Below are 13,318 nucleotides of genomic sequence, written 5' to 3' on the forward strand. Positions count from 1 at the left end.
AGGTGGACAAAGCAGCATCTTAGAATGCCTTTTATTGTCATTATACATCTTTTACATGTACAACGAGATGAAAGGAGGGGTAATACATTGTGCTATTTTTACTCCTTTGTATTAAGGCCCTGACATCTGGAGCAACAATAAATAATAAAAAGGAGGACGAGGCGAGTGAAGATAGGCGCTGTTGCGTAACTGTAAGTGAACGCGCTGCAGAGCTCGGCCTGCTGGTGGGAGGAGCTGCGCGCTGTGGGCTGAGCTGGCTGATGTCCGGGCAGGTCAGCCAGGCGGGCCCGGTCTGAGGAGAGAGGAGAGGAGGAGGATCACTGAGGAGGGGAGAACAGAGAAGCTGTGCTGTTTAAAAAAACGACCCTTTTTTTGATATTTATTTCTTTCCGTAAGTTGTTGAAAAGCCTTAATCCTAAAGATGGGGAACCGGGTTGCCCGCGAGGACTACGAATGGGTGTACACGGACCAGCCGCATGCCGACAGGAGGAAAGAGATCCTGGGTGAGCTAGCTTTTCCGTTAGCAAGTTTTTGATAACCCAATAGTTAACCTAGATATAACGATATTAACTTATCCGAGTGGCTACTTTGACGACATTAACGTTAGTTAAACATGTAATGAATATATACCACCACCATGGCAGTTAGTTTACCTGGTTTGCTAACGTTACGAAGCTAACGGTTCTATATCCGCCCGGTTATTTGTCACAAGTCACAGCTAACTGGCCGAGGTTAGGCTAAACGTTAGTCACTAGTTTACCCCCTTTTTCACCAATGACATCCAGCTCCTAGGTTGTTGTAAAAAAAATAAAAAGACATATATTTGCACAAGTTTGTGACCGCTAGTTAGCTTAATATAAGATATAAAACGTTAGCTGTTCACTGCCACTCCCTGAGATGACATAACATCAGCCGAGCCGTTCACTGGAAAGTTGCAGTAACGGCTCACGTCCTGTCAGAGATGGACCCACACTAAAACAAGTGTTTGATAGTTATACCATGAGCTGGAAAAGTCCATGTGAAGTGTTCAGGGCTAAATAATCACACTAGGATAAAGTTAATATATATATCCTTTTAAAGCGATGCCAGTATGTAAACTCCTCCTGTATATGTATATTTACACAAGCAGGCTTAGCTCGGTTAGATACTGTGAACACATTTTGATAAAAGTGGAGAGGCTGGGTGTAGCTTACTCTAAATTACACTCAGCTGCCTGAGAGCATTCAAATACAAGACCAAATGATTAATCGATTCATCTAGAAAGTGACTTGATAACAGTTAATCAGCACATAAATTAATATAGAAAATAATCCTTAGTTGCAGCCCTATATTTTACATTGCTTTTTGTTAATGTTCAGCCCAGCATCTCTGCTATCTGTGGGGATCTCCACTAGACTGCAACAGATGAGTCATTGAATTTAAGGGACAGCCTCATGTGCAATGCTCTTTTTATTGAGGGGAACACAAAAGGCCTCCTTTGTGTCAAAGTGCCCTCTTATGAAAACCAGGTGGTCTGCCTCAGGGTCCCCTGGGTCCAGGACTTGGTTTTGGATGACTGAGAATGTATGAGTTTTATGTGCACCTTTTGTGTCTCTGAAGTCTTTTCAGTGTTAACATTACAGACACTTAAGTTAATTAGTCAACTCAAAGTACTGCTATTGTGTTGAGAGTGAGATCGGGTGCTGATTCATGGGTTGAATTATTTATGTTAATACGTGCAGCAGCATCAGGAGACTCTCAGGCTACTGCTGCCCTGCTGATCAGTCAGTGTGCTGTAAATGTGTTACCACAGAGGCAGTCGACATGGTGTCTGAAGAGCTGTACAGACACCAGGATCCTAAAGACTTGTGTTTTGGAACCTGTTACTACACTGCTCATCTTTAACTTCAACTTTTTTTATGAAAGTCCACAAGCTGTATTTCTTAATACTCATCATTACTTGTAAAGAGCTTAGCTGTACACAGTCACATGCCTTAGGCCACTCCCACTGAGGAGAAGCTCAGCCTTGTAAGGGCGGGCGGGGGGTGGGCATGTGAATGACACAGGATGTAGGTATTGCAGAGACTTGTCTTTGAGCTGGGACCTCCTACTTAGGTAGAAGACATTTATGTAGCCTGGAGCTCTTCTCTGTTTCTCTGTGCATCTCTTTGAAAACAAATGGATTTTAAATGACTGATCAACTAAAGCTTTGTGTGACTTGGGATTCTGTCATGGACAGATATTATATTCACTGTTCAGCTTTCATATTTGGCCCTTTTCATTGTTAACTTTGCAGAGCTAAGTGAGAGCAGTGTGGACTGAATACATGCTTTCTGGATAAACTCAGTGTGTGGAATGCAGCTAAAACAAAGCTTCTCTATTTTCACAGATATTTACTGGCAGCGTATGAGATGTATACATAACCCAGTAGCTTCAGGTTGTTTCATTCCCTTTGAGCATCTGTGTGATACTGGTTCCTACTGGGAATCAGTGATGGGCAGTCTAGCAGTTGTTCAGCAGTTTCCTTTTGACTGGTGGGGATCATGATATCATGACAAATGACCCTTGTGCCCCCCCCCCCCCCCCCCCCCCCCGTCAGCCCCCCTTCAGCTTCATGTCAATGATAGATTAACTTCAGTCCAGTGTAAAGGTCAGCAGTGTGGCCATGTTCAGCCACTTGTTAAACACATCAGTTGGCTTATCAACACCTGGCTGTTTGCACAGCCAGCCACAGTTCACACACTGAACTGCTTGACATGATTTACCATAATCGAAAGTGTAGCTGGATTCCACCTGGGCCCCCCAAAATGCCTTTCACCAGCCAGTCTTTTGTCTTCGCAAGTAGAGGAATTTAAACACAATTTAAATGTAGCAGTCAATAAAACAGTCTCAACACAAGGTCCGTTTAGTAGCTGTTGGATCCCATCACACAACCCATGACATCTACAGCTCCAGGAAAAACTGGGCAAACTCCACCTGCTGCATGTGACATGATCGAAAGCTTCAGAAGTGGATTATTTAGGGCGGTCAAGTAAGGTCTAAATGTGTACATCACAGTGTAAAACACACTGGTAGAGGACAAGGCACATGAAACAGAATCTGAGGTGGATTTCGGTATCATGTGAAAAAGTTCCAGTGGAGATTAGAGCTCTGATTAGATGTTCGTAAAGTTTGAGCTAATGTTTGTTTCACAGCAGCTGCTTAGTTTCCTCTGGATTTCAGTTTTTAGCAGGGGGACGTTAAGCACATTCAGCTCCTGCTCTGGGTCTATAACCCTCCTGTAAATGGCACTGCAGTGCTGAGCGCTAATGACAGAATCACTGATCCAGCTCTGACTGATGAATGGCCTGTATGGAGTTTAAAGAAGGGTCAGTCAGGTCTGGAAGTGGTGATTGGCTGGTGCAGAGTGTCTAACACAAAGAGAGATGTGGACGGTATGTGGCAAGTCAGCTGTTTACTCCCAGCTTCTGAGTGGTGTCTGCTTCCACGGTGACTTGCTTCATTAAAACAAACACACCGGCTCACGGATTGCTTGGTTTGACTGGTATGGGAGCAAAGCATTGCAACAGCTATGTCTTGCAATTGGGAAAGAGATAAAACATGGCTGCTGCTGCTGCTGCTGGAAATGTTTGATGGAATTCTGACGAATTGAGGTTGAACCAGTGACCCGACGTGAAACAAAGTTTTGCCACATTAAAACTGTATAATGGGCAGTCAGGTGGTTATAGTTTTAATGTTGTCCCCCTCTGCCTACATCATGATGCAAGGATAAGGTACCGGACGCTGGGTTTGCAATAATTTGCAGAGGCTAGTCAAACTTTTACTGCACCGGTTTGGTGGATTACTGCTCGAACTCTTTAAGTGTAATACCTCAACACGTGGAAAAGCCCTGTGGCTGAATTACTTCTTCCTCAAGTCACCTGAAATGCCCTTACACGTTTACAGTCCCCCATCTGTGATTAAGATAACAGATTTGATAAAAGGATTTACTGCAGTTACAGCCAGTGTTACCATTACTGCCCCAGTTAGAGGTGAGAACCTAAAGTCACAGTGTATCAACTGTTTGCCAACAGCCTGACATGACTGATTAAACTGACGAAGGCCGCATCTACGTCAACATGGTCCAACATATCTGTGTATCTGAAGGCTTATGACATGTTAATTACAAGTGAATTGAAACAGGACGGTATTATTTATGCAAGCTTTCCAAGAAGTTTCTAAGAAACGCTACCTAAAGGTCATTCAAATACCAACTTGTTTGTGAGAGGAAACTTGGCACTTGAGAGAACCATTAGGCCCTACAGTGAAATATGGAAAGGATTTCTTTAACACTAATACCTTACACACTTATTGTACCAGCCATTATTCTTAGGTGATATCCAACAAAACCAGAAGTATTACCACCTCCTGGTGATCCAGACTTGGAGCACCAGTGCCTCTACATGAAAACATATAGGAACATAGATGAAGATGAAGAAGCACAGTAATTTCTCTAAAAGAACAACATGAATACCATGAATACATCTATTATTTTAGATTAAACATGAATTAAACATACATTCTCCCTGACACAGGGGCAAACTGACCTAACTCAGTGAATACTAAAGGAGAACGTGAGATGTATTTGGGACCTAACAACAAGACAGAGCACAAGACACAGCAGAAATAACAGGTGCCTGTTTACTTTGTCACACAAAGGCTTCCAAAACTGAAACTAAAAGTTGATCTAATGTGAGTTTGATCTGATAGGAATTCAATTTTAGCCATGAGATTCTGACTCCTGAGACAAACATGAGATCAGGTGACAGCTGGAGTAGTTGGAATCAACCTTCTGTATCAACCTTCTGTATCAACCTTTTTCTGTGTTGTTTTTACACTGACTTTTTTTTTTAACAGAAACATTAGGTGACCTGCTTCATGGAAATGTGTGTGTCAAGTTTTGTTTTGAACATATGAATCTTCACTGAATTTCACTGTGGTCTCTTTGTTTTTCTTCTACAGCCAAATATCCAGAAATCAAGTCGCTGATGGGTCCTGACCCGAGGCTGAAATGGATTGTGTGCATGATGGTGATGATACAGTTTTTAGCTTTCTACCTGGTCAAAGACTTGGACTGGAAGTGGGTTTTGTTTTGGACCTATGCCTTTGGCAGCTGTATCAACCACTCAATGACCCTTGCTATTCATGAGATCTCCCACAACACGGCCTTCGGAAACAACAAGGCCATGTGGAACCGCTACTTTGCCATGTTTGCCAACCTGCCCATTGGCCTGCCTTACTCTGCCTCCTTTAAACGCTATCACCTGGACCATCATCGCTACCTGGGCGGCGACGGCGTCGACGTAGACATCCCCACCGAGTTCGAAGGCTGGTTCTTCTGCACGCGCTTCCGGAAGTTCGTCTGGATCATTCTGCAGCCGCTGTTCTACGCCATCCGTCCCCTCTGCATCAACCCCAAACCTATCTCTCAGCTGGAGTTGACCAACGTGGCCCTCCAGCTCACTTTTGACATCCTGCTCTACTGGCTGTGGGGGGCCAAGCCTGTGGTCTACATGCTGGCTGGATCCATGCTGGGGATGGGCTTGCACCCCATCTCGGGTCACTTCATAGCTGAGCACTATATGTTCCTCAAGGGCCATGAGACCTACTCCTACTATGGCTCCCTCAACCTGCTCACCTTCAATGTGGGATACCACAATGAGCACCATGACTTCCCCAGCATCCCGGGACGCAGGCTGCCCATGGTTAGTACACCTGGGTGATTACTACACTGAAATACACTTTCTGTTCACACTGTCAGCTGCTTTTCCAGGAGGCTAGAAAAGAAGAAATCATTCCACCTGAATGGCAAACACAGTATATATACAACCATTGAGAAAATACTAATCAAATCAGAATCTTGAAGAATCGGTCTGAAAAACAGGACATGATTTCACACCATGAAACCTCTCACTTTGTTTAGATCTGTAGAAAATGGTTGTAAAATAAACCCCTGAGTCATGGCTGAGAACCTTTTGGACCTGGTTTAATTTAATTTTTTTCTTCCTCATATTTGCCGGGCACCTGTCTTACATAGTAAGTAAGCAGAAACATAAATTAAAATCTTCAGCAGTAAAGATAAGACAGGCCATAAAACAGCAATTAGAAATGACTAACAGGAGCTATAAAGGCACCATGCTGTCTGTGAGACACGTCAGAATAAGGCTGTAAAAGTGTCCTGCACATGGTTTTTGTTGGTCGGAGTTAGGTACCAACTCAAAACGTGTGCATCTGGCAATGCTTTATCAAAATGGTCGGTACTTTCCTGGCTCAGGTGAAGTGCACTTGCTCTTTAGGTTACAGCAGAAGTTGGAAGTGAACCAGTTGATCACTCTCTCTGCTTCCTCATGTTATAGTTCTTTTTCAAAACATTTAGAGTAAATGATGTGGAAGTCAGAGACCTGTAAGAGGAAGTAATATCACGTGTTGGATGTGAAATTATTAAAATAAATAGCTGAAGCTTTAAAACATACAACACACTCTACTGAAACTGGCACATGTGGAGATAAGAACCATGCAACCACTTATAAAATGAATTAGATTTCTTTATGACGTTTGCTGTATCAGCTCAGTCAGAGCCGCGTCAGCAGCACACATACCTGCCTTTTTCCACCTGTTCACAAACAAAAGTGAAACTTGAGTGAAAGCAGTTTATAGGCTGTGTAAACTGAGTCTGAATGTAAACTGAATCAGTGTTTTGTTTCCAGGTGAAGAAAATAGCAGCGGAGTACTACGACGACCTGCCTCAGTACACCTCGTGGGTGAAGGTCCTGTACGACTTCATCATGGACGACACTCTGAGCCCGTACTCTCGAATAAAGAGGAAACTGAAGGGAGATGTCAAACAGGAGTAACTTTACTTGAAAGCTTCCCTGGAACAAAGCTGCAGCGTCCACACCACGACGGCAGCCCGGCTCCCCATCCTATAAACCTAACGGCTTCTGCAGATTAATACATTGGACGTGTGAAATAAGGGTGGAGACGTGTGTCTTGAAGTGTGCTTCGCCTCCACAGGAAGAGAAAATAGTTTGAGATGTTTGTTATCCAGGTGAGGAAAAACCAAGACAAAGTGGTGTGAGATTAAAACCACAGAGCTGATGTGATTATAGGTGTTAGCTGGGACTGGCTGCACAAAGACTTGGGCTCAGATCAAACAAACTTGCCGTGTATTCTGAATGAAATAAGACTGTTGGCTAGAGTGCCATGAAATTTATGGGGGTTATGACATATCCCTCAGCTTCAAGTGTACTTAGCATGGTAGCGTATTAGCCGGTGACCATAGGAAGCAGTAGCATAAAATGTGTTACTGGATCCTAAAAACCTTCTCCCTTACTGACTGCATCCCAGTAAGAAACCACTTGTCAGTAGCTGCTCTGGACCAGTAAGAACAAAACAAGACTGTGCCTGAGGTCTCTCTGCAGCCAGCCCCAGACACTGTCACTCAGACAGCTGTGCAGCCCAGCTGAAAGTAAAGCCACGTATGGATGAGGTTTGTGTCCTGCCACAGAGATTAAAACTCCCCTCAAGACACGTTTTAAAGTATGTATAAAATACTCGGCTACATTAATATTTTCTTTAACATGCTTTTCCCACACACACAAAAAAAGATTTTTTTTAAAAAAACTAACTTTAGTGCATTTACGCTTACTTGCTCATTCTGGATCAGGCCTCATGCATCAACCATCAGTGAAAGAAAAGCACGTGTCAAGTTAGCTACCGTTACCTTCAACGGAGAGAATGAGCCATTCATGTTAAAGCCTCAGTCAAACCCCAGACTTAGACGAGGAGTCTGTTATGGATCAGAATTGGCGACAGGCAGACTGGTAAGATTGCATATTTTGTTATATATGTTAACTTGTAACTAGCAGCAGCTGACACAGCATCACCTGTTATGTTAAAGCATTGTTTCGCTACACTGACAACCAGAGGTTTCAGCTTTCTTCAGCCACACCCTGCAAGTTATATTTTACTCATGACGTGTCTTGTATCTTGTAAAGAAAAGTCAAATGACCGTGTTAACAAGGCTGAACATTTTTCATTCCCAGTTTGGATTTGACAGCACCAGCGTGTGTGTCGAAGTGGACCAAAGTTGAACTCTGAGTGAATCCACTCATAAAGATCCTTCCATATGAACTGAACTGTGGCAACACGTTGCTGTCATGTCTGTTTGACATCACATGTATCGAGTTTAAGGGGAGGCTAGAGTTTTGCCCTTCTCTGGCCCATGACCCTTGTTTTTCCAACTGCTCTGCTTTTTAAACATGTGACACCTTAATGTACTGTGACATTATACAACCTGTTGTCATGCCTGCATTCAGCCTGAGAGTGTAACCCTCAGGAGGAGAGTCAGTTTGAGTGTGAAGTGTGTTACTCATTAGTGCCTCAGAGCTTCAGTTTCAATTCTGCCTTCGTGGTCTTAATTTAAATGTTATGAATTTATTTGCATTGATGAGAAGCTGTATGCCAAGAAGTGTTTAATGTTCAAATCACCAGGCTTGATGTTTTTGTTTTTTTTCCTCACTTCCTTTAGCTTTAGGTTGTAGAGGCAGAGCTGCAGTTACACCTGAAGTCATGTCCTCTGTGTTTTATGTTTGTAATGAGCACATGTAGCAACCTGTAACCACAGTACATATGGTTGCTGTTGAATTGGCTGATTCCACATTGATTCATTCTTTGGTAAACGCTTTTATCCAAAGTAACTTCCAAGTGACAACAACTTTCAACTTAGGGTTCAGAGTTTTGCCCAAGGACGCTTTGGTAAGCGGACAGGACCAAGCCTGTGTTCATTGGACAACACACTCCACCACTTGACCCACAGCCGCCTGCCTGACTGTATTCAGTATGGTCACCTTTGACTACTGTCAACCACAGTGAAACCACACCACTGAGAGAAGATCAATTAAAATAACAGCTTCTTTTATCATAAACACAATGTGTTGCACTCTTGCCTGTTTGTTTACAGTGTTGCAGCCAACAATAGATGATGGGTGTATGTAAGAACATATCACAGAGTGATGGCTCAGAGATCAGTCATGTGGAAAGACATCACTGAGCAGCCTGCTACAGACCCTGGTGAACTGGAATCAGCTCAAATGCAGCATCTGTACAGAGCATACACTGGGGCGGGCTGGCCATCGGGAGGTTCGGGAGGTTTCCTGAATGGCCAGTCTGTTCCCAGCCGGTGGTCGGAACGTTTTTTTTTACTCTATAAAATGTAGTATCAGTGTACCGCAGCAGCATGTCCTCGCAGCCGCAGGTGGCACAGAGTGGAACGTAACCAAGGCAAGAGTTGTAGGTTTCAGCAGTGAGGATCACTTCCGTGTTCGCGTTTCTCGGCTGCTGCTGGTGGCTGGCTCCAGAAGTGAGAGATTATCCATTTACCCCAGGGGTGGGCTGGCCATCGGGAGGTTTCCTGAACGGCCGGTCTGGTCCCAGCCGGTGGTCGGAACGTTTTTTTACCCTATAAAATGTAGTATCAGTGTACCGCAGCAGCATGTCCTCGCAGCCGCAAGTGGCACAGACTGGAACGTAACCAAGGCAAGAGTTGTAGGTTTCAGCAGTGAGGATCACTTCTGCATTCGCGTTTCTCGGCTGCCGCTGGGGGCTGGCTCGAGAAGTGAGCAATTATCCATTTACCCCCATGTTAAAATAGCCAACATTACAGCTTAAAAAAACCTAATTTACACGCTGTTACATTTTTGTGTTTTTGGGATCTATTGATCACGGGCGGGCTGTTTATTTTAGTAAGACCTCAGAATGTCATGAAAAATGTCATACTAAGGTGTCAAAATATGCCAAAAAAAAGTAATATTTTAGTGAGACCTCAAAATGTCATAAAAAACATCATAGTATAGTAAGTCGTCAAAATTAGCCAAAAAAAGTCATACTTTGGTATGACCTCAAAAAGTGCCAAAAAAAGTCATAGTATAGTGAAGCGTCAAAATCGACCAAAAAAAAAGTCATAAAAAACGTCATAATATAGTAAGGCGTCAAGATGGGCCAAAAAAAGTCATATTTCAGTAAGACCTCAAAATGTGCCAAAAAACATCATAGTATAGTAAGGCGTCAAAATCAGCCAAAAAAAGTCATACTTTAGTATGGTCTCAAAACTTCATAAAAAATGTCATAGTATAGTAAGGCGCCAAAATGGGCCAAAAAAAGTCATACTTTAGTATGGCCTCAAAATGTGCCAAAAAACGTTATGGTATAGTAAAGCATCAAAATCAGCCAAAAAATTTCATACTTAAGTATGACCTCAAAATGTGCAAAAAAACGTCATAATATATTAAGGCATCAAGATAGGCCAAAAAAAGTCACATTTCAGTAAGACCTCAAAATGTCATAAAAAACGTCATAGTATATTAAAGCATCAAAATCGGCCAAAAAAAGTCATACTTAAAGATGAGCTCAAAATGTGCCAAAAAACATCATAGTATAGTATGGCGTCAAAATGGGCCAAAAAAAGTTATACTTTACTATGACCTCAAAATGTGCCAAAAAACGTCATAGTGTAGTAAGGCGTCAAGATAGGCCAAAAAAAAGTCATACTTTAGTATGACCTCAAAATGTAAAAAAAAAAAAAACGTCATAGTAAAGTGTCAAAATGGGTCAAAAAAAGTTATACTTTAGTATGACCTCAAAATGTCATAAAAAACGTCATAGTATAGTAAGGCGTCAAGATAGGCCAAAAAAGTCATACTTTAGTATGGCCTCCAAAAGTGCCAAAAAACGTCATAGTATAGTATGGCGTCAAAATGGGCCAAAAAAAGTCAGACTTTAGTATGACCTCCAAAAGTCATAAAAAACGTCATAGTATAGTATGGCGTCAAAATGGGCCAAAAAAAGTCATACTTTAGTATGGCCTCCAAAAGTCATAAAAAACGTCATAGTATAGTATGGCGTCAAAATGGGACAAAAAAAGTCATACTTTAGTATGACCTCAAAATGTCATAAAAAACGTCATAGTATAGTAAGGCGTCAAGATAGGCCAAAAAAAGTCATACTTTAGTATAGCCTCAAAAAGTGTCAAAAAACGTCATAGTATAGTATGGCATCAAAATGGGCCAAAAAAAGTCAGACTTTAGTATGGCCTCCAAAAGTGCCAAAAAACATCATAGTATAGTATGGCGTCAAAATGGGCCAAAAAAAGTCATACTTCAGTATGGCCTCCAAAAGTGCCAAAAAACGTCATAGTATAGTATGGCGTCAAAATGGGCCAAAAAAAGTCATACTTTAGTATGGACTCCAAAAGTGCCAAAAAACGTCATGGTATAGTATGGCGTCAAAATGGGCCAAAAAAAGTCATACTTCAGTATGGCCTCCAAAAGTGCCAAAAAACGTCATAGTATAGTATGGCGTCAAAATGGGCCAAAAAAAGTCATACTTTAGTATGGACTCCAAAAGTGCCAAAAAACGTCATAGTATAGTATGGCGTCAAAATGGGCCAAAAAAAGTCATACTTTAGTATGGCCTCCAAAAGTGCCAAAAAACGTCATAGTATAGTATGGCGTCAAAATGGGCCAAAAAAAGTCATACTTTAGTATGGCCTCCAAAAGTGCCAAAAAACATCATAGTATAGTATGGCGTCAAAATGGGCCAAAAAAAGTCATACTTTAGTATGGCCTCAAAAAGTCATAAAAAACATTGTATTATAGTATGGCGTCAAAATGGGCCAAAAAACGTCATAGTATAGTATGGCGTCAAAATTGGCCAAAAAAAGTCATACTTTAGTATGGCCTCCAAAAGTGCCAAAAAACATCATAGTATAGTATGGCGTCAAAATGGGCCAAAAAAAGTCATACTTCAGTATGGCCTCCAAAAGTGCCAAAAAACGTCATAGTATAGTATGGCGTAAAAATGGGCCAAAAAAAGTCATACTTTAGTATGGCCTCCAAAAGTGCCAAAAAACATCATAGTATAGTATGGCGTCAAAATGGGCCAAAAAAAGTCATACTTTAGTATGGCCTCAAAAAGTCATAAAAAACATTGTATTATAGTATGGCGTCAAAATGGGCCAAAAAACGTCATAGTATAGTATGGCGTCAAAATTGGCCAAAAAAAGTCATACTTTAGTATGGCCTCCAAAAGTGCCAAAAAACATCATAGTATAGTATGGCGTCAAAATGGGCCAAAAAAAGTCATACTTCAGTATGGCCTCCAAAAGTGCCAAAAAACGTCATAGTATAGTATGGCGTAAAAATGGGCCAAAAAAAGTCATACTTTAGTATGGCCTCAAAAAGTCATAAAAAACATCATAGTATAGTATGGCGTCAAAATGGGCCAAAAAAAGTCATACTTTAGTATGGCCTCAAAAAGTCATAAAAAACATCATAGTATAGTATGGCGTCAAAATGGGCCAAAAAAAGTTATACTTTACTATGACCTCAAAATGTGCCAACAAACGTCATAGTATAGTATGGCATCAAAATGGGCCAAAAAAAGTCATACTTTAGTATGGCCTCCAAAAGTGGCAAAAAACGTCATAGTATGGCGTCAAAATGGGCCAAAAAAAGTCATACTTTAGTATGGCCTCCAAAAGTGCCAAAAAACATCATAGTATAGTATGGCGTCAAAATGGGCCAAAAAAAGTCATAATTTAGTATGGCCTCAAAAAGTCATAAAAAACATTGTATTATAGTATGGCATCAAAATGGACCAAAAAACGTCATAGTATAGTATGGCATCAAAATGGGCCAAAAAAAGTCATACTTTAGTATGGCCTCCAAAAGTCATAAAAAACATCATAGTATAGTATGTCGTCAAAATGGGCCAAAAAAAGTCATACTTTAGTATGGCCTCCAAAAGTGCCAAAAAACGTCATAGTATAGTATGGCGTCAAAATGGGCCAAAAAAAGTCATACTTTAGTATGGCCTCCAAAAGTGCCAAAAAACGTCATAGTATAGCGTCAAAATGGGCCAAAAAAAGTCACACTTTAGTATGGCTTCAAAAAGTCATAAAAAACGTCATAGTATAGTATGGCGTCAAAATGGGCCAAAAAAAGTCATACTTTAGTCTGGCCTCCAAAAGTGCCAAAAAACGTCATAGTATAGTATGGCGTCAAAATGGGCCAAAAAAAGTCATACTTTAGTATGGCCTCAAAAAGTCATAAAAAACATCATAGTATAGTATGGCGTCAAAATGGGCCAAAAAAAGTCATACTTTAGTATGGCCTCCAAAAGTGCCAAAAAACGTCATAGTATAGTATGGCGTCAAAATGGGCCAAAAAAAGTCATACTTTAGTATGGCCACCAAAAGTGCCAAAAAGCGTCATAGTATAGTATGGCGTCAAAATGGGCCAAA

At 41.4% G+C, this 13,318-nt stretch overlaps 1 protein-coding gene across 1 annotated transcript; it reads left to right on the forward strand.

Moving 5' to 3' along the window:
• Positions 1 to 252: 252 nt before the first annotated feature.
• Positions 253 to 8,950, forward strand: degs1 (delta(4)-desaturase, sphingolipid 1). The gene is made up of 3 exons (XM_041050373.1): positions 253 to 503; positions 4,981 to 5,723; positions 6,726 to 8,950. Exons 1-3 carry the CDS (start codon positions 422 to 424, stop codon positions 6,870 to 6,872), a joined length of 972 nt encoding a protein of 323 aa, XP_040906307.1. The 5' UTR covers positions 253 to 421; the 3' UTR covers positions 6,873 to 8,950.
• Positions 8,951 to 13,318: the final 4,368 nt, after the last annotated feature.

Source organism: Toxotes jaculatrix, chromosome 11 (genome assembly GCF_017976425.1).
Source record: "Toxotes jaculatrix isolate fToxJac2 chromosome 11, fToxJac2.pri, whole genome shotgun sequence".
NCBI lineage: Eukaryota > Metazoa > Chordata > Actinopteri > Toxotidae > Toxotes > Toxotes jaculatrix.